Raw genomic sequence first — 20,885 nt, 5'->3', positions numbered from 1 at the left:
CCGGGTATCTGTTATTCTATATATAAACCACCCAAACCCCTCGATTAGATTCCAGTCTGTAACTCACTCCCGGGTATCTGTTATTCGATATATCAACAACCCGAACACCTCGATTAGATTCCAGTCTGTAACTCACTCCCGGGTATCTGTTATTCTATATATAAACCACCCGAACCCCTCGATTAGATTCCAGTCTGTAACCCACTCCCGGGTATCTGTTATTCTCTATATAAACCACCCGAACCCTTCGATTAGATTCCAGTCTGTAACTCACTCCCAGGTATCTGTTATTCTATATATAAACCACCCGAACACCTCGATTAGATTCCAGTCTGTAACTCACTCCCGGGTATCTGTTATTCTATATATAAACCACCCGAACCCCTCGATTAGAATCCAGTCTGTAACTCACTCCCGGGTATCTGTTATTCTATATATAAACCACCCAAACCCCTCGATTAGATTCCAGTCTGTAACTCACTCCCGGGTATCTGTTATTCTATATATAAACCACCCGAACCCCTCGATTAGAATCCAGTCTGTAACTCACTCCCGGGTATCTGTTATTCTATATATCAACAACCCGAACACCTCGATTAGATTCCAGTCTGTAACTCACTCCTTGTATCTGTTATTCTATATATAAACCACCCGAACACCTCGATTAGATTCCAGTCTGTAACTCACTCCCGGGTATCTGTTATTCTATATATAAACCACCCGAACACCTCGATTAGATTCCAGTCTGTAACTCACTCCCGGGTATCTGTTATTCTATATATAAACCACCCGAACCCCTCGATTAGATTCCAGTCTGTAACTCACTCCCGGGTATCTGTTATTCTATATATAAACCACCCGAACACCTCGATTAGATTCCAGTCTGTAACTCACTCCCGGGCATCTGTTATTCTATATATAAACCACCCGAACACCTCGATTAGATTCCAGTCTGTAACTCACTCCCGGGTATCTGTTATTCTATATATAAACCACCCGAACCCCTCGATTAGATTCCAGTCTGTAACTCACTCCCGGGTATCTGTTATTCTATATATAAACCACCCGAACACCTCGATTAGATTCCAGTCTGTAACTCACTCCCGGGTATCTGTTATTCTATATATAAACCACCCAAACCCCTCGATTAGATTCCAGTCTGTAACTCACTCCCGGGTATCTGTTATTCTATATATAAACCACCCGAACCCCTCGATTAGAATCCAGTCTGTAACTCACTCCCGGGTATCTGTTATTCTATATATAAACCACCCGAACACCTCGATTAGATTCCAGTCTGTAACTCACTCCCGGGTATCTGTTATTCTATATATAAACCACCCGAACCCCTCGATTAGAATCCAGTCTGTAACTCACTCCCGGGTATCTGTTATTCTATATATAAACCACCCGAACACCTCGATTAGATTCCAGTCTGTAACTCACTCCCGGGTATCTGTTATTCTATATATAAACCACCCGAACACCTCGATTAGATTCCAGTCTGTAACTCACTCCCGGGTATCTGTTATTCTATATATAAACCACCCGAACACCTCGATTAGATTCCAGTCTGTAACTCACTCCCAGGTATCTGTTATTCTATATATCAACAACCCGACCACCTCGATTAGATTCCAGTCTGTAACTCACTCCCGGGTATCTGTTATTCTATATATAAACCACCCAAACCCCTCGATTAGATTCCAGTCTGTAACTCACTCCCGGGTATCTGTTATTCTATATATAAACCACCCAAACCCCTCGATTAGATTCCAGTCTGTAACTCACTCCCGGGTATCTGTTATTCTATATATAAACCACCCGAACCCCTCGATTAGATTCCAGTCTGTAACTCACTCCCGGGTATCTGTTATTCTATATATCAACAACCCGAACACCTCGATTAGATTCCAGTCTGTAACTCACTCCCGGGTATCTGTTATTCTATATATCAACAACCCGAACACCTCGATTAGATTCCAGTCTGTAACTCACTCCCGGGTATCTGTTATTCTATATATAAACCACCCGAACACCTCGATTAGATTCCAGTCTGTAACTCACTCCCGGGTATCTGTTATTCTATATATAAACCACCCGAACCCCTCGATTAGATTCCAGTCTGTAACTCACTCCCGGGTATCTGTTATTCTATATATAAACCACCCGAACCCCTCGATTAGATTCCAGTCTGTAACTCACTCCTGGGTATCTGTTATTCTATATATAAACCACCCGAACCCCTCGATTAGATTCCAGTCTGTAACTCACTCCCGGGTATCTGTTATTCTATATATAAACCACCCGAACCCCTCGATTAGATTCCAGTCTGTAACTCACTCTCGGGTATCTGTTATTCTATATATAAACCACCCAAACCCCTCGATTAGATTCCAGTCTGTAACTCACTCCCGGGTATCTGTTATTCTATATATAAACCACCCAAACCCCTCGATTAGATTCCAGTCTGTAACTCACTCCTTGTATCTGTTATTCCCGATAATCGACCCTGCTATACTGCCTGATGTCGTGAGCTCGGATTCTCTGTGATTCTCTTACCCATTGGGTGCTGCTGAAGGAGGCCTCGATTGGAGCCTCAGGTTGCCAGTCATTCTCCACCACCAGCGACGGCTGGTCATCCTTGCTCTTCAGGGAAATGGTGGTGGAAGGGCAGAGGGTAGGCAGAGGGGAGGTCGAAGTGCAGAGGGTTCGGGGCAGCTTGGGGTTCAAGGACTGGCTGAAGTGGAGAGGAAGTGTCGAGGAGACAGTCAGGGAGTTGACACAACTGCCAGAGGTCAGGAACCTGTTGTCCAAGTTGGTGGACAGCTTCTGGTTCTCCGGCCTGGTCAGTGGGGGTGGCCGAGGGCGTGTACTCAGGGCCAGCAGGCCAGCGCTCGGGGTCAACAAGTGTCTGGCTGACAGAGATGGGCTGTGGTCAGCAGGTCGACGTGTAGCCAGCTCGGAGAGGGAGAGGTTGGCAAGTGCGGAGCGGTGCCCGGGCACCGGGTGAGTCAGTCCGCCGCTGTCGGTCTTCATCCTGCGACGTGTCTCAGGGCCCTGAGAAGAGAAGAGACGATTAACCAAGAGTCCAAACCCAACTGTATCCCAAAGACCCGGTGCCATTCTGCAGACGGGAAAGTAGGAGATGGCCCCTTTAAAATTCAGGAGACAGGCCCCCATCCAGATGCGACTGTTTCAACGCCCGCCTGGCAGACCTCCCCACCCTCCATAAACTGGAGCTCATCCAAAACCCTTCTGCCTGTGTCCTAACTCGCACCAAGTCTCGTTCCCCTCTCGCCCACTGACCTACATTGGTTCCCAGTTAAGCAATGCCTCGATTTTACAATTCTCATCCTTGTCTTGACCCTCCCTAATTCTGTAACCTCCTCCAGCTCCACAACTCTCTGAAATGTCCGCACTCCTCCAATTCTGGCCTCTTGTGCATTCCTGATTTCCATCACTCCACCATTGGCGGCCGTGCCTTCAGTTGACTGGGCCCTAAGCTCTGGAATCCCCTCCCTAGACCTCTCGGCCTCCCCACCTTTCTTTCCTTCTTTAATCCGCTCCTTAAAACCTACCTCTTTGTCCAAGCTTTCGGTCGCCTGCCCTAATATCTCCTTGTGTCGCTCTGTGTCAAACTTTGCCTGATTTACCTCCTCTTAAAGGCATTAGATAAATGCAAGTTGTTGTTGCAATATTGCAAGGTCCTTCTCAACACACAGCTGGGTTTATTCCCCACTTCATGGAGTCATAGAGTTATACAGCACACAAACAGGCCCTTCGGCCCATCGTGTCTGTGCCAGCCATCAAGCACCTAACTATTCTAATCCCATTTTCCAGCACTTTGCCCGTAGCCTTGTATGCTAAGACATTTCAAGTGCTCATCTCAATACTTCTTAAATGTTGTGAGGGTTCCTGCCTCTACCACTGCTCCAGGCAGTGCGTTCCAGATTCCACCCACCTCACTCCAGAAAATACTGATGCATGCTGAGGTAAAGATTCCGCGGGCCACCCTCTGGCAACTCACACCAGTGACCAATTCTGTGTTTCCCTGAGTGGTGTCTGGCTATTTGACCACGGGGTGAGGAGTGATGAAATGAGGGAGATTCAACAGCTGTTTCCCTCCTGTTGATCCACATAATTCAGTACTGAGGGAGCATTGCACTGATGCCGGTACTGTCTTTCAAACGAGACGTTAAACCGAGGCCCCTCTCTGCTCCCTTTGCGGGGGGGGGGGGTTGCAAATGATCCCACGGCCGCTGTTGGAAGAGCTCTTCCTGGTGTCTATCAGGAGTCCGGACCTGCTGCTTCTGGCTGGGTCCACATTCCCTGGAGTAAGGATGTTAGATTCAGGGTTGGGGGTAGAGGGGCTTCTCCTGCTTTGGATGGAACGATAAGGTGCCACATAAAAGGTTACTGCACTAAATAGGAGCTCAGGGTAATGTGTTGGCATGGATTGAGGATTGACTAATACACAGAAGGCAGAGAGTCGAGATTAATGGGTGTTTTCCAGATTGGAAAGAGGTAACTAGTGGGGTGCCACAAGGATTGGTCTTAGGGCCTCAGATATTTACTATCGACATTAATGACTTAAAGGAAGGGACAGAGTGTAGTGTATTCAAATTTGCTGACGATACAAAAATAGGTGGGAAGGTATGTTGTGATGAAGACACAAAGAATCTGTAAAGGGATATAGATAGGTTAAGTGAGTGGGCAAAAACTTGGCAAATGGAGTTCAATGTGGGAAAGTGTGAGGTCATCCATTTTGGTAGGAAGAATAAAAAGGCAGATTATTTAGATGGAGAAAGACTACAAAACACTGCAGTACAGAGGGATCTGGGTGTTCTTGTACATGAAACACAAAAAGTTAGCATGCAGGTGCAGCAAGTAATTAGCAAGGCAAATGGAATTTTGGCCTTTATTCCTTGGGGGTTAGAGTTTAAAAATAGGGAAGTCTTGTTACAACTGTACAGGGTGTTGGTGAGGCCACACCTGGAGTACTGCGTACAGTTTTGGTCCCCGTATTTAAGGAAGGATATACTGGCATTGGAGGCAGTTCAGGAAAGGTTCACTAGGCTGATTCCTGGGATGAAGTGGTTGACTTATCAAGAATGGCTAAACAGGTCAGGCCTTTATTCATTGGAGTTTAGAAGAAGGAGAGGTGATCTTATAGAAACATATAAAATTTTAAGGGGGCTTGACAGGGTAGATGTTGAGAATATGTTTCCACTGGTGGGGGAAACTCAAACTAGGGGACATAGTTACAGAATAAAGGGACACACATTTAAAACTGAGATGCAAAGGAATTTCTTCTCTGAGGGTAGTGAATCTCTGGAATTCTCTACCTCAGAGAGTTGTGGAGGCTGGGTCACTAAATGTGTTTAAGGAGGAGGTAGGTAGATTTTTGAAATCTCAGGGAGTCGAGGGTTATGCGGAGCAGGCCCGAAAGAGATGTTGAGGCCTGGGACAGATCAGCCATGATCTTATTGAGTGGGGGGGGGGGAGGGGGGAATGCGGTGGGGGGGGGGGAGGGGGGAATGCGGTGGGGGGGGGGGAGGGGGGAATGCGGTGGGGGGGGGGGGAGGGGGGAATGCGGTGGGGGGGGGGGAGGGGGGAATGCGGTGGGGGGGGGGGAGGGGGGAATGCGGTGGGGGGGGGGAGGGGGGAATGCGGTGGGGGGGGGGGAGGGGGGGAATGCGGTGGGGGGGGGGAGGGGGGAATGCGGTGGGGGGGGGGAGGGGGGAATGCGGTGGGGGGGGGGAGGGGGGAATGCGGTGGGGGGGGGGGAGGGGGGAATGCGGTGGGGGGGGGGAGGGGGGAATGCGGTGGGGGGGGGGAGGGGGGAATGCGGTGGGGGGGGGGAGGGGGGAATGCGGTGGGGGGGGGGAGGGGGGAATGCGGTGGGGGGGGGAGGGGGGAATGCGGTGGGGGGGGGGAGGGGGGAATGCGGTGGGGGGGGGGAGGGGGGAATGCGGTGGGGGGGGGGAGGGGGGAATGCGGTGGGGGGGGGGAGGGGGGAATGCGGTGGGGGGGGGGAGGGGGGAATGCGGTGGGGGGGGGGAGGGGGGAATGCGGTGGGGGGGGGGAGGGGGGAATGCGGTGGGGGGGGGAGGGGGGAATGCGGTGGGGGGGGGAGGGGGGAATGCGGTGGGGGGGGGAGGGGGGAATGCGGTGGGGGGGGGGAGGGGGGAATGCGGTGGGGGGGGGGAGGGGGGAATGCGGTGGGGGGGGGGAGGGGGGAATGCGGTGGGGGGGGGGGAGGGGGGAATGCGGTGGGGGGGGGGAGGGGGGAATGCGGTGGGGGGGGGGAGGGGGGAATGCGGTGGGGGGGGGGAGGGGGGAATGCGGTGGGGGGGGGGAGGGGGGAATGCGGTGGGGGGGGGGAGGGGGGAATGCGGTGGGGGGGGGGAGGGGGGAATGCGGTGGGGGGGGGGAGGGGGGAATGCGGTGGGGGGGGGGAGGGGGGAATGCGGTGGGGGGGGGGAGGGGGGAATGCGGTGGGGGGGGGAGGGGGGAATGCGGTGGGGGGGGGGAGGGGGGAATGCGGTGGGGGGGGGGAGGGGGGAATGCGGTGGGGGGGGGGAGGGGGGAATGCGGTGGGGGGGGGAGGGGGGAATGCGGTGGGGGGGGGAGGGGGGAATGCGGTGGGGGGGGGAGGGGGGAATGCGGTGGGGGGGGGAGGGGGGAATGCGGTGGGGGGGGGAGGGGGGAATGCGGTGGGGGGGGGAGGGGGGAATGCGGTGGGGGGGGGAGGGGGGAATGCGGTGGGGGGGGGAGGGGGGAATGCGGTGGGGGGGGGAGGGGGGAATGCGGTGGGGGGGGAGGGGGGAATGCGGTGGGGGGGGAGGGGGGAATGCGGTGGGGGGGGAGGGGGGAATGCGGTGGGGGGGGGGAGGGGGGAATGCGGTGGGGGGGGGGAGGGGGGAATGCGGTGGGGGGGGGAGGGGGGAATGCGGTGGGGGGGGGAGGGGGGAATGCGGTGGGGGGGGGAGGGGGGAATGCGGTGGGGGGGGGAGGGGGGAATGCGGTGGGGGGGAGGGGGGAATGCGGTGGGGGGAGGGGGGAATGCGGTGGGGGGAGGGGGGAATGCGGTGGGGGGAGGGGGGAATGCGGTGGGGGGGGGAGGGGGGAATGCGGTGGGGGGGGGAGGGGGGAATGCGGTGGGGGGGGGAGGGGGGAATGCGGTGGGGGGGGGAGGGGGGAATGCGGTGGGGGGGGGAGGGGGGAATGCGGTGGGGGGGGGAGGGGGGAATGCGGTGGGGGGGGAGGGGGGAATGCGGTGGGGGGGGGAGGGGGGAATGCGGTGGGGGGGGGAGGGGGGAATGCGGTGGGGGGGGGAGGGGGGAATGCGGTGGGGGGGGGAGGGGGGAATGCGGTGGGGGGGGGAGGGGGGAATGCGGTGGGGGGGGGAGGGGGGAATGCGGTGGGGGGGGGAGGGGGGAATGCGGTGGGGGGGGGAGGGGGGAATGCGGTGGGGGGGGGAGGGGGGAATGCGGTGGGGGGGGGAGGGGGGAATGCGGTGGGGGGGGGAGGGGGGAATGCGGTGGGGGGGGAGGGGGGAATGCGGTGGGGGGGGAGGGGGGAATGCGGTGGGTGGGGAGGGGGGAATGCGGTGGGTGGGGAGGGGGGAATGCGGTGGGTGGGGAGGGGGGAATGCGGTGGGTGGGGAGGGGGGAATGCGGTGGGTGGGGAGGGGGGAATGCGGTGGGTGGGGAGGGGGGAATGCGGTGGGTGGGGAGGGGGGAATGCGGTGGGTGGGGAGGGGGGAATGCGGTGGGTGGGGAGGGGGGAATGCGGTGGGTGGGGAGGGGGGAATGCGGTGGGTGGGGAGGGGGGAATGCGGTGGGTGGGGAGGGGGGAATGCGGTGGGTGGGGAGGGGGGAATGCGGTGGGTGGGGAGGGGGGAATGCGGTGGGTGGGGAGGGGGGAATGCGGTGGGTGGGGAGGGGGGAATGCGGTGGGTGGGGAGGGGGGAATGCGGTGGGTGGGGAGGGGGGAATGCGGTGGGTGGGGAGGGGGGAATGCGGTGGGTGGGGAGGGGGGAATGCGGTGGGTGGGGAGGGGGGAATGCGGTGGGTGGGGAGGGGGGAATGCGGTGGGTGGGGAGGGGGGAATGCGGTGGGTGGGGAGGGGGGAATGCGGTGGGTGGGGAGGGGGGAATGCGGTGGGTGGGGAGGGGGGAATGCGGTGGGTGGGGAGGGGGGAATGCGGTGGGTGGGGAGGGGGGAATGCGGTGGGTGGGGAGGGGGGAATGCGGTGGGTGGGGAGGGGGGAATGCGGTGGGTGGGGAGGGGGGAATGCGGTGGGTGGGGAGGGGGGAATGCGGTGGGTGGGGAGGGGGGAATGCGGTGGGTGGGGAGGGGGGAATGCGGTGGGTGGGGAGGGGGGAATGCGGTGGGTGGGGAGGGGGGAATGCGGTGGGTGGGGAGGGGGGAATGCGGTGGGTGGGGAGGGGGGAATGCGGTGGGTGGGGAGGGGGGAATGCGGTGGGTGGGGAGGGGGGAATGCGGTGGGTGGGGAGGGGGGAATGCGGTGGGTGGGGAGGGGGGAATGCGGTGGGTGGGGAGGGGGGAATGTGGTGGGTGGTGCAGGGGGAGGGGGAATGTGGTGGGTGGTGCAGGGGGAGGTGGGAATGTGGTGGGTGGTGCAGGGGGAGGTGGGAATGTGGTGGGTGGTGCAGGGGGAGGGGGGAATGTGGTGGGTGTGGGGGGGGTGGGGGTAGGGGGGTAATGTGGTGGGAAGGGAGGAGACTCACCCTACCCCAGACATGGGAATGGAAGCCCCACCTACCTGCAGCAAGAGGAGAGGACTCACCCTACCCCAGGCAGGGGGGAGGGAACCCCCCGTCTATCATGGGCATCGAGAGGGGATACACCCTACTTTGAGCGGAGGGTGGGGGGAGGGAGGGAGGGAGGGAGGGAGGGGGGGGGAACCACACCCAACATTGAGCGGTGGGGGAGAGAAGCACACCTTCCTTTGAGCAGTGAGCCACCCCGGTCTCCAGGAAGCCACTACCCGCTATTGCAGGGGTCGATCTAATCGCTCTCCTCGGCTGACATCGCCCCACGACCGCGGATACCCCGCCGGAAAATCCTTACCCACAGCAGCTTCCGGATTGAAGACGTAATGACATTGCTTGGGAACGTGCACGCTGATAGGTCCCTCCAGGACCAATCGTGAAACGCGCCCGGAATTACGTCACAAAGACGACTCCAAGCAACCATGAATGATTAAAATAAAAGCAAAATACTGCAGAGGCGGGAAATCTGAAATAAAAACAAGAAATGCTGGAAATACTCAGCAGGTCGGGCAGCATCTGTGGAGAGAGAAACAGAGTTACTGTTTCAGGTCAATGACACTTCTTCGGAACCAGGAGTGGTTCACAGGTGGGCGGGAACACAGGGAGTGACCGGGAACACAGAGATTGACCGGGAATCGCAGGGAGTTACCGGGAACACGGAGAGTGACCGGGGAACACGGGGAGTGACCGGGGAACACGGGGAGTGTCCGAGGAACATGGGGAGTGAACGGGGAACACGGGGAGTGTCCGGGGAACATGGGGAGTGAACGGGGAACACGGGGAGTGTCCGGGGAACATGGGGAGTGTCCGGGGAACATGGGGAGTGAACGGGGAACACGGGGAGTGAACGGGGAACACGGGGAGTGTCCGGGGAACACGGGGAGTGAACGGGGAACACGGGGAGTGAACGGGGAACACGGGGAGTGTCCGGGGAACATGGGGAGTAACCGGGGAACACGGGGAGTGACCGGGGAACACGGGGAGTGTCCGGGGAACATGGGGAGTGAACGGGGAACACGGGGAGTGTCCGGGGAACATGGGGAGTAACCGGGGAACACGGGGAGTGACCGGGGAACACGGGGAATGTCCGGGGAACATGGGGAAGTGAACGGGGAACACGGGGAGTGTCCGGGGAACACAGGGAGTGACAGGGAAACACGGGGAGTGTCCGGGGAACATGGGGAGTGACCGGGAAACACGGGGAGTGTCCGGGGAACACGGGGAGTGTCCGGGGAACATGGGGAGTGAACGGGGAACACGGGGAGTGTCCGGGGAACACGGGGAGTGACCGGGGAACACGGGGAGTGTCCGGGGAACATGGGGAGTGACCGGGGAACACTGGGAGTGTCCGGGGAACACGGGGAGTGACCGGGGAACATGGGGAGTGACCGGGGAACATGGGGAGTGAACGGGGAACACGGGAAGTGTCCGGGGAACACAGGGAGTGACAGGGAAACACAGTGACTGGGGAACACAGAGAGTAACCATGGAACACAGGGAGTGACCATGGAACACAGAGAGTGTCCGGGAACACAGAAAGTGACCGGGGAATATAGGGAGTGACCGGGAACATAGAGAGTGACCGGGGAACACAGGGAGTCACTGGGGAACACAGAGAGTGACAGGGGAACACAAGGAGTGACTGGGAAACACAGAGAGTGACCATGGAACACAGAGCTTGAGCAGGAACACAGGGAGTGACCGGAGGACACAGGGAGTGACCGGGGAACACAGAGAGTGACCGGGAACACAGAGAGTGACCGGGGAACACAGGGATTGACTGGGAACACAGGGAGTGACCGGGGAACACAGGGAGTGACCGGGAACACAGAGTGACTGGGGAACACAGAGAGTGACCGTGAAACACAGAGAGTAACCGGGAAACACAGGGAGAAACTGGGGAACACGGAGAGTGACTGGGGAACACGGGGAGTGACCGGGGAACACGGGGAGTGACCGGGAACACAGGGAGTGACCGGGAACAGAGAGTGACCGGGCAACACAGAGAGTGACCGGAGAACACAGGGAGTGACCGGGGAACACGGGGAGTGACTGGGAACACGGGGAATGACGGGAACACAGGGAGTGACTGGGAACAGAGAGTGACTGGGGAACACAGAGAGTGACCGGAGAACACAGAGAGAGACCGGGGAACACGGAGAGTGACCGGGGAACACGGGAAGTGACCGGGGCGCACAGGGAGTGACCGGGGAACACAGAGAGTGACCGGGCAACACAGAGAGTGACCGGAGAACACAGGGAGTGACCGGGAACACAGAGAGTGACTGGGGAACACAGGGAGTCACTGGGGAACACAGGGCGTGACCAGGAACACAGGGAGTGACCGGGGACACAGTGAGTGTCCGGGAACACAGAAAGTGACCGGGGAACACAGGGAGTGACAGGGAACATAGAGAGTGACCGGGGAACACAGGGAGTGACAGGGGAACACAAGGAGTGACTGGGGAACACAGAGAGTGACCGGGGAACACAGGGCGTGACCAGGAACATAGGGAGTGACCGGGGAACACAGGGAGTGACCGGGAATACAGAGAGTGACCAGGAACACAGAGAGTGACTGGGGATCGCAGGGAGTTACTGGGAAACACAGGGAGTGACTGGACAACAGAGGGAGTGACTGGGAAACACAGGGAGTGACCAGGAAACACAGAGCATGACCGGGAAACAGAGGGAGTGACAAGGAAACACATGGAGTGACCGGGAAACAGAGGGAGTGAACAGGAGCACAGAGAGTGACTGGGGAAAGCACGGAGTGAGCGGGTAACGCAGGGAGTGACTGGGAACACAGGGAGTGACCAGGAAATAGAGAGTAACCGGGGAACACAGAGAGTGAGCAGGAATTCAGAGAGTGAATGGGAAACACAGAGAGAGACCGGGAAACAGAGGGAGTGACCGGGAAACACAGAGAGTGACCGGCAAACAGTGGGAGTGACTGGGAAACACAGAGAGTGACTGGGAAATACAGGGAGTGATCAGGAATCACAGAGAATGAAGGGTAATTGCAGGGAGTGACCGGGAAACACAGAGAGTGACAGGGAATCACAGGGAGTGACTGGGAAATACAGGGAGTGATCAGGAATCACAGAGAGTAACGGGTAATCACAGGCAGTGACCGGGAATCACAGCGAGTGTCCAGGAATCACAGGAAGTGACCGGGAAACACAGGGAGTGACTGGGAATCACAGAGAGTGACTGGGAATCACAGGGAGTGACGGGGAAATACACGGAGTCATCAGGAATCACAGAGAGTGATGGGTAAGCACGGGGAGTGACCGGGAAACACAGAGAGTGACTGGGAGTCACAGGGAGTGATGGGTAATCGCAGGGAGTGACCGGGAATCACAGGCAATGACTGGGAAACACAGAGAGTGACTGGGAATCACAGGGTGTCACCAGGAATCACTGGGAGCGACCAGGAAACAGAAGGAGTGACCAGGAAACACAGAGAGTGACTGGGAATCACAGGGAGTGACAGTGAATCATAGAGAATGACTGGGAAACTCAGGGGGTGACCAGGAAACATAGGGATTGACCGGCAATCACAGGGAGTGACGGGGAATCACAGCGAGTGACCATGGAACCGCAGGGAGTGATCGGGAATCACAAGGAGTGATGAATCGCAGGGAGTGACCGGGAAACTGAAGGGAGTGACCGCGAAACACAGGGAGTGACTGGGAATCGCAGGGAATGACTGGGAATCGCAGGAAGTGACAAGGAATCACAGAGATTGACTGAGAAGCACCGGGATTGATAGGGAATCACTGAAAGTTACCGGGAATGACAGGCTGTAGGGAGGAATTGACACAGAAAGACAGGTGTGGGAGTGGTTGGCAGGTGTATGAATGATTGAAGGATGTGTATGTGATTGACAGGTCTGGATGTAGTTGACAAGTGTGTCAGTGATGGACAAGTGTGAGAGTGATTGACAGGTGTCGGTGTAATTGACAAGTGTGTCAGTGATGGACAGGTGCGAGAGTGATTGACAGGTGTCAGTGTAATTGACATGTCGGTGTGATTGACAGGTCTGGAAATGGTTCACAAGTGGGTGAGTGATTGACAGGTATAGGTGTGATTGACAGGTGTTGGAGTGATTGACCAGTCTGGGAATGACTGACAGGTCTGGGAGTATCATAGTTTTAGGATAAGGATAAGCAGATTTAAAACTGAGATGAGGAGAAATTACTTCTCTCAAAAGGTCAGGAGTCTGTGGAATTCAAGTAAATTTAAGGAGGAGATAGACAGATTTTTTAAATAGTAATGGGTTGAAGGGTTATGGAGAAAGGACAAGAAAGTGGAGTTGAGGCCAAATGAGATCAGCCATGATCGTATTAAATGATAGAGCAGGATCGAGGGGCTGAATTGCCTAATCCTGCTCCTAGTTCATATGTTCTTATCTGACTCAATGTGTGTCTTCAGTTTGCCTACTCACTGCAGCCAGATCGATGTATACCATCACCATCTGGTGTCACTGAGAAAGAACTGCCGAAAAACAGAGACGCAGATGAAAGGAGAGAGAAAGAAAGAGAGAGAGAGAGAGAGCCATAGAATAATACAGCGCACAGGCCAATGTGCCCCCACCTGTCTGTGCTGGCGTTTATGCTCCAGTCGAGTGTCTTCCTATCATTCCTTATCTAACTCTATCAGCATAACCTTCTAATCCCTTCTCCCTCACATGCTTATCTAACATCCCCTTAAATGCATCTGTGGTATTCACCTCAATACCTGACACTCTTTGGGTAAAGATGTTATTCCTGAATTTCCTTTTCGATTTCTTGCTGACTGTAGTATATTGAAAGCGTCCAGTTTTGCTCTTCACCACAAGTGGAAACACCAGTTCTATGCTTTCTCTATCAGAAACTTTCATAGTTTTAAAGGCCTATATTACGTTAACCCTCAGCCTTCCCCATTGAAATATTAGCTTGAAATTCAGGTATCATCCTTGCAAACCTCTTTTGGAACCTCAGTAGTGCCTCTATATCCTTTTTTTATAATGCAGCAACCAGATCTGCACACAGTCCTGCAAGTGTGGTCTAGCCAAGGTTTGATACAAGTTTAGCATAATGTTCGAGACCAGTAACATTTTTAAAAAGACATTCAAATTCCCAGTTATTACTGAAAGAGTTACGCCCCAAGATTTCATGTTTTAAACAGCAAATTTTACTGTACAAGATATAAACAAAGGAAAACACTACTAACAACACTACAATTGAAATCAATTACGCATTCAACTTAGAGGCTTAACAGAACATGAAGACATATACTTTAAAACTCTAAAGCTCAACAAAACACTCCCATTTGGCTTTTCCTTCCACCCCAAGAGTTTCCTTTTAATTTACAGGATCTTGGTGGTTCGTTCACTTCTCCTGGGACCAAACCAAAGTGTACTCACAGCTCTTAGGAATTCATTTCGATTTTCCTTAGTTTCTCAGCTATTTTCTGAGGTATGAGATCTCCTGGGGATTCTCCCACTAGCAGTCAGCTAGGCAGCATTTTAGCTCTCCTTCAACACCTCACACATCTGGATTTCCCACCTTACTCAAATCAGAAACACCCCTAGTTTCTGATGGCCTTCTTGCTCCTGAGTCCAGCTACTTTCAAAGCAACAGCTTTACATAGAAACATAGAAAATAGGAGCAGGAGTAGGCCATTCGGCCCTTCGAGCCTGCTCCACCATTCATTATGATCAGGGCTGATCATCCAACTCAGTAGCCTGTTCCCGCTTTCGCCCCATATCCTTTGATCCCTTTTGACCCAAGAGCTATATCTAACTCCTTCTTGAAAACATACAATGTTTTGGCCTCAACTGCTTTCTGTGGTAGTGAATTCCACAGGCTCACCACTCTCTGGGTGAAGAAATTACTCCTCATCTCAGTCCTGAAAGGTTTACCCCGGTATCCTTAGACTATGACCCCTGGTTCTGGACTCCCCCACCATCGGGAACATCCTTCCTGCATCTACCCTGTCAAGTCCTGTTAGAATTTTATAGATTTCTATGAGATCCAACTCCCTGTCTGTGAGCAAAACAGAGATAAGAACACCTAACCAAAAGCCATCTCCTTGCATCATCTATCTCCATAGCAACTGGTACATGTGGGATGTCCCAGATAGCAATTTAAGCTAATTACCCCCAACTCCAAAGCATCTCTGATTTCTGTTACCCACATGAATAATTGATATTGCTAACAATGACAGGATAATGCCTTCAAGACTTTCGGGCTACAATTCCCCAACTAAACGAGACCACCGGCTGCTTTATTGCTCTCACCTCTCTAATGTTGTCCTTGTAAGCACACATGGAAAGATATTTGAAATCAAATATCTTGGGTGGAACTGCAAACTTTTGAAATTCTGGATCTTCAATTATTTTACAGATACATATTTAATTTACCTAAAATTAAAAGTAGCCTATAAAATAGTAATGCAAACTAGATGATCATAACAATAACTTTTCTACTTCAGAATTTTACCCCTCTCTAGAAATAAACCCCAGTGTTTGGTTTACCTTTATTATGGCCTTTTTAACCTGCTCCAAGATCCCTCTGCTCCTCTACCTCATTACATTTTTGTTTTCCAAGGAATATGGACCTTCTTATTTTTTGTTTTACCAAAATGTAATACCTCACACTTATCTATGTTAAAATTTATTTGTCAATTATATGTCAATTCTGTAAGGTTATTTATTTCGTCCTCATTTCCCACCCACCCTCAATTTCGTGTTGTCCACAAATTTAGAATTTTAATTTTGATTCCAAAGTGTAAGTCATTAATATAAATTGTGAATAACTGTGGTCCCATCTCTGATTCTTGTAGGTCCCCACATTCCAGCTTCTGTCACTCTGAATAGCTACTATTTTCTGCTTTCTGTCTTGTGTTATAATAATAAATTAAAATAATAAATTAAAAGGAGGGACTGAGTTTCCCTGTTGAAGGGAGACCAGGAATATCCGAGAACAAAAGCCAAAAAGTACCGACAGACTGAGAAAGAACAGGCGGCTCGGGATGTGGGAGGAGATTGTAGGCACACAGAAGGAGCCTTGGGTGGGCTGGGAAGTTTCAGAAACACCTGGGGTCGGCCTGAGGCCCCGTGTTAACCCCATGGTGACAGGCCCGGGGGAGCGGGGTCATTGCCCGCCATCTTGGACATGGCAGGTTCAGGGTGTTTACGTGGCCATCTTGATGAGGGCACAGAGAGTGGGCGGAGCCTCAGGGTCTGTTCCCAACGGGGTCCGAATGGCCGGGAGCTGGATCCTGGACAAGGCGGTTTTAAGCAGCTTCACTTACTCCCTTACGAAGGACGTGGATTCACTTACGAAGGACGTGGATGAGCTTTCCGGACGTCGATGGTGGGCACTAGGGACCTTATTACCTGCACCCGCTTTCCCCCCCCCTTTTCCCCCCTTCCCCTTCCCTGCTCCACCCTCTCAGCTCACCCCCCAACAACCCCGTCCCAGCCCGCCACCCCCCGCACCATATTCCCCCCACACCCCCTTCTCCTGCACCCCCCCCCACCACCTTACAGCCCCCTTCCCAGCTCCCCCTCGCACCTCCCCTCCCTCCACCCCTCCCCCTCGCATCCCCTCCTCCCACAGGCACCATCCTACACCTGTGTAGGTGCCCTAACAACCCCACTGCCTTGTGGGCGTCTCGGGAGAGACCAGGGCTAAGGGAGTAAACCCTAACAGATAATCCGGAGTGGAACCCCGTAGGCAGTCATGTGTCACCTTTAACATGTTTCCGGCAGTTCCTGCAGCCATACCGGTGCCAAACGTCGTGCCCTGCACTCCTTTGGACTCCACCAGAAAGGCCGAGAGGGGGTTTTGACGACTGGGCAACTCTCAACCTCCATAAACTTGCCCAGGCATGCGCCATGGAGAGGTCACTCCATAGTTGCCTCACAGCGACTGACACTTTCTCTGCAGCACCTGTGGAAAAGCCTGTCACTCTAGAATTGGCCTTTATAGCCACTCCAGGCGCTGCTTCACAAACCACTGACCACCTCCAGGCGCGTATCCATTGTCTCTCGAGATAAGGAGGCCCAAAGAAGAAGTCTTGTGTTATGACCACAGTGGGAGCAATGCACTGTCAAATCAGTCCCATCACGACATTGCTTGCAGCATATGATTAAGCTTGCACACCTAATCTGAAAACAGCTAAGTTAAACACTCTAGTCACCCCACAATAAAACAGACCAAACCAGATATCTTTAGACAACAACAAATTAACTGTTTAAAAGCTAAATCTTAAACACTATTAAGATAAACCTATGTCTAAAGATCTTATAACTTCTTCAATTAGTCCAACTCCCCCATTCACACACATCTTCTTTGGGCCTCCTTATCTCAAGAGACAATGGATAAGCGCCTGGAGGTGGTCAGTGGTTTGTGAAGCAGTGCCTGGAGTGGCTATAAAGGCCAATTCTAGAGTGACAGGCTCTTCCACAGATGCTGCAGAGAAATTTGTTTGTCGGGGCTGTTGCACAGTTGGCTCTCCCCTTTCGCCTCTGTCTTTTTTCCTGCCAACTACTAAGTCTCTTCGACTCGCCACATTTTAGCCCCGTCTTTATGGCTGCCCGCCAGCTCTGGCGAACGCTGGCAACTGACTCCCACGACTTGTGATCAATGTCACAGGATTTCATGTCGCGTTTGCAGACGTCTTTATAGTGGAGACATGGACGGCCGGTGGGTCTGATACCAGTGGCGAGCTCGCTGTACAATGTGTCTTTGGGGATCCTGCCATCTTCCATGCGGCTCACATGGCCAAGCCATCTCAAGCGCCACTGACTCAGTAGTGTGTACAAGCTGGGGATGTTGGCCGCCTCGAGGACTTCTGTGTTGGAGATACGGTCCTGCCACCTGATGCCAAGTATTCTCCGGAGGCAGCGAAGATGGAATGAATTGAGACGTCGCTCTTGGCTGACATACGTTGTCCAGGCCTCGCTGCCATAGAGCAAGGTACTGAGGACACAGGCCTGATACACTCGGACTTTTGTGTTCCGTGTCAGTGCGCCATTTTCCCACACTCTCTTGGCCAGTCTGGACATAGCAGTGGAAGCCTTTCCCATGCGCTTGTTGATTTCTGCATCTAGAGACAGGTTACTGGTGATAGTTGAGCCTAGGTAGGTGAACTCTTGAACCACTTCCAGAGCGTGGTCACCAATATTGATGGATGGAGCATTTCTGACATCCTGCCCCATGATGTTTGTTTTCTTGAGGCTGATGGTTAGGCCAAATTCATTGCAGGCAGCCACAAACCTGTCGATGAGACTCTGCAGACACTCTTCAGTGTGAGATGTTAAAGCAGCATCGTCAGCAAAGAGGAGTTCCCTGATGAGGACTTTCCGTACTTTGGACTTCGCTCTTAGACGGGCAAGGTTGAACAACCTGCCCCCTGATCTTGTGTGGAGGAAAATTCCTTCTTCAGAGGACTTGAACGCATGTGAAAGCAGCAGGGAGAAGAAAATCCCCAAAAGTGTGGGTGCGAGAACACAGCCCTGTTTCACGCCACTCAGGATAGGAAAGGGCTCTGAGGAGGAGCCACCATGTTGAATTGTGCCTTTCATATTGTCATGGAATGAGGTGATGATACTTAGTAGCTTTGGTGGGCATCCAATCTTTTCTAGTAGTCTGAAGAGACCACGTCTGCTGACGAGGTCAACTCCCCCATTCACACACATACATTCAAAAATAACAGTAGTCCATCGGTTTTAAAAAGTGGAGTTTTTAAAAATTAGCTGTTTCTTAAGAAATTATAAAAAATAAGAAAGTCTATGCATGTTATGTTCCTTGTGGATGAGGTCTTCTAATGTGAAAATAGTCAAAGGTCACTCGAAGTCTTCAGGTGGATTTCATGCAAATCGTCGTTCAGTAGATAAGCATTCAAAACTCTTCGGCTGCAGCAGGCATTAAACAGTTCTTTGAACGATGAGCACAGTAATGCAAATGGTTTCTTGAAAAAGAAGGCTTTTCTTCTTTGCTCAGGGAATTAACTTAGATTGTAGCTAGTAGAATTTTCAGCTGAGAGGAAATAAAGAGAGTTCTTGTCTTCAGTATGTTTCACTGGAAAGTCTCTCAAATCTAGCTGGTTTCAGCCAGTTTCTGCCAGTTCTACACACAGCCAAGTGGAAACATTACCATGTGACCTCTCTTTCTCCTGCTGTTGCTCAGGGTAACAACAATGCAGCTGTGGTAGACTGTGTCTCCAGAACTTTCTCTCCCTTAAATGTGCACTGTTTTTAACAAAGTCTTTAAATGCACACACACTGTTTTTAATCCGAGGAGAAAAATAATGAGAAATCTGTGACACTTGCAACTGGCCAGCCACCCATTCTGCTACTTGTCCCCTGACTCTGCGTGCTCTGACCCTGTTTATTAGTCTATTGTAGGGTACCTCATCGAAGACTTTTTTTTGAAAATCTAGATATATTTCAACTACTACATTATCGTTGCCTGCTGCTCACAGGGAAGTGCAGTGATTGAAATACCAAATAAATCAAAGAGTTATAAAAATAGAACAATTTACAAAGACATTGCTTTCAACAAGATGTAGGACAATGTCACATGACACATACTTTCTCCTGCACTGAGATACACATTCATGTCTGCGAAAACTGACCCATTAACCCCGTCTGCATTGAAATTGAACAGCTCATCACACATGGATGTGAGCTATCCACAAAGTGAGCTAAAACAAAGGCACTCGCAGATGCTCCATCTCCAGCTACAATTGCTACAACAAAGTATGAACATCCCTCATCTTATCAAAATGGGCTGAGATCAGAAGCCATTGTGCAGCACCTCAGGAGCCTTAAGTCACATTGGAAAACTAGCACTTTATGAATTTACCTTTAGAGGTAACCTCTTTGGAGTTATCAGTCATCAAGTCACCAGAGCATCAGTCTGAGAGGACCAACCACAGAGAGAACATCGAAAGCCATCTTCAATTTCAGCACAAGGCGGAGGGGATGGTGGGCGGGGGGGGGGGGGGGGGGGTGGTAGAGAGACAGAGAGATCAATTCCAGTTAAGACATTTGAACACTGCCTGAGATGAGTTGGCAACCAACTACAGCAGAGCAATAAGAACAACCCCTCCACCTGTGAAAATTGATCTAAGAGATACCAGCACTGTCTTTGAACTGTTGACTGCCAGAAGACTTCAGCAAACCAGCAAAGGCAAGGCAACCAGAAAAGAGGCCTGCAACTTTAAAAACTTACCTTCAAAAAGGATCCCACAGGTTTTTCCTGTAAACAGCAGACATTTACACCTTGAATTCTCAATGCCTCTTTCCCTTTACCTTCTATCCATCTTTACTTGAGTGTGCATGAGAGTGAATATATGTGTGGGTGGTGGTGTGAATATTTCGGGTAATTATTGTTCAAAATCTTCTGTTATAAACTCATGAGAAAACCTGCCACTATCTGTTTATTTGGCCAACAAAACATGGGCATTGAAACACCAGTTTAAACAAAAACGCTATCTGTGGTCAGTTGGGAGTTGTCCAGTGGAAACCAGCCATGCCATCTCCCACCTGTCTATAACATTACTCTCTCTGTTACCGTTTCAAAAAGTTCAATGAGTTCGGTCAAGAAAGACTTTCCATTTTGAAATCCATTATAATATTATTTGTTTCCAGATGGATTCCTATTTTTTGCTTTAGCAGGGGTACCATTATCTTTCTTATTACTGGTCCATAGTTCCTTTAGCATTTTCTAATTCCTTTCTTAAATATCGTGTTACAACCGAGGCAGGAGGAGTGCATTGTCTTTTCTAGTTCCAATTCTCCACAGGTCACAACATATATTTAAATTTTCTCACTTACCGATACAGTCAATCATGTACCTATTTTTTTCTCAGAATAAAACGCACGAACCAGGTTTCTTTAATGAAGAACAAAATTATCAGTTCATTATAAAACAAGTAAAGCATAAACACACAGACTGAAATTTTAAAGTTCCCTTTTTTACCTTAGCCCCTTACACTCACACACACTCACACACACACACTGGTTAAGAGGAAAAATAAAAGGGATTTTTGTTTAGATCTCTTTTACAGGGAAGAAACTCTT

At 52.4% G+C, this 20,885-nt stretch overlaps 1 protein-coding gene across 1 annotated transcript in view; it reads right to left on the bottom strand.

Annotated features, from left to right (window-relative positions):
- LOC137348666 (telomerase protein component 1-like) overlaps window positions 1-20,526 on the bottom strand; it is a 63,098-nt gene extending 42,572 nt beyond the window's left edge. Inside the window, exons 1-4 of the mRNA XM_068013924.1 lie at window positions 20,487-20,526; window positions 20,035-20,061; window positions 15,090-15,178; window positions 2,563-3,060 (exon numbers count right to left, since the gene is read on the bottom strand). Of these exons, the coding sequence (XP_067870025.1) occupies window positions 2,563-3,060; window positions 15,090-15,178; window positions 20,035-20,061; window positions 20,487-20,526 (654 nt within the window). The remainder of the gene's footprint in view (window positions 1-2,562; window positions 3,061-15,089; window positions 15,179-20,034; window positions 20,062-20,486) is intronic.
- Between the last annotated feature and the right edge of the window lie 359 nt (window positions 20,527-20,885).

Source organism: Heterodontus francisci, chromosome 34 (assembly GCF_036365525.1).
Source record: "Heterodontus francisci isolate sHetFra1 chromosome 34, sHetFra1.hap1, whole genome shotgun sequence".
Classification (NCBI taxonomy): Eukaryota; Metazoa; Chordata; class Chondrichthyes; order Heterodontiformes; family Heterodontidae; genus Heterodontus; species Heterodontus francisci.
This window is presented reverse-complemented; position numbering and strand designations above follow the sequence as displayed.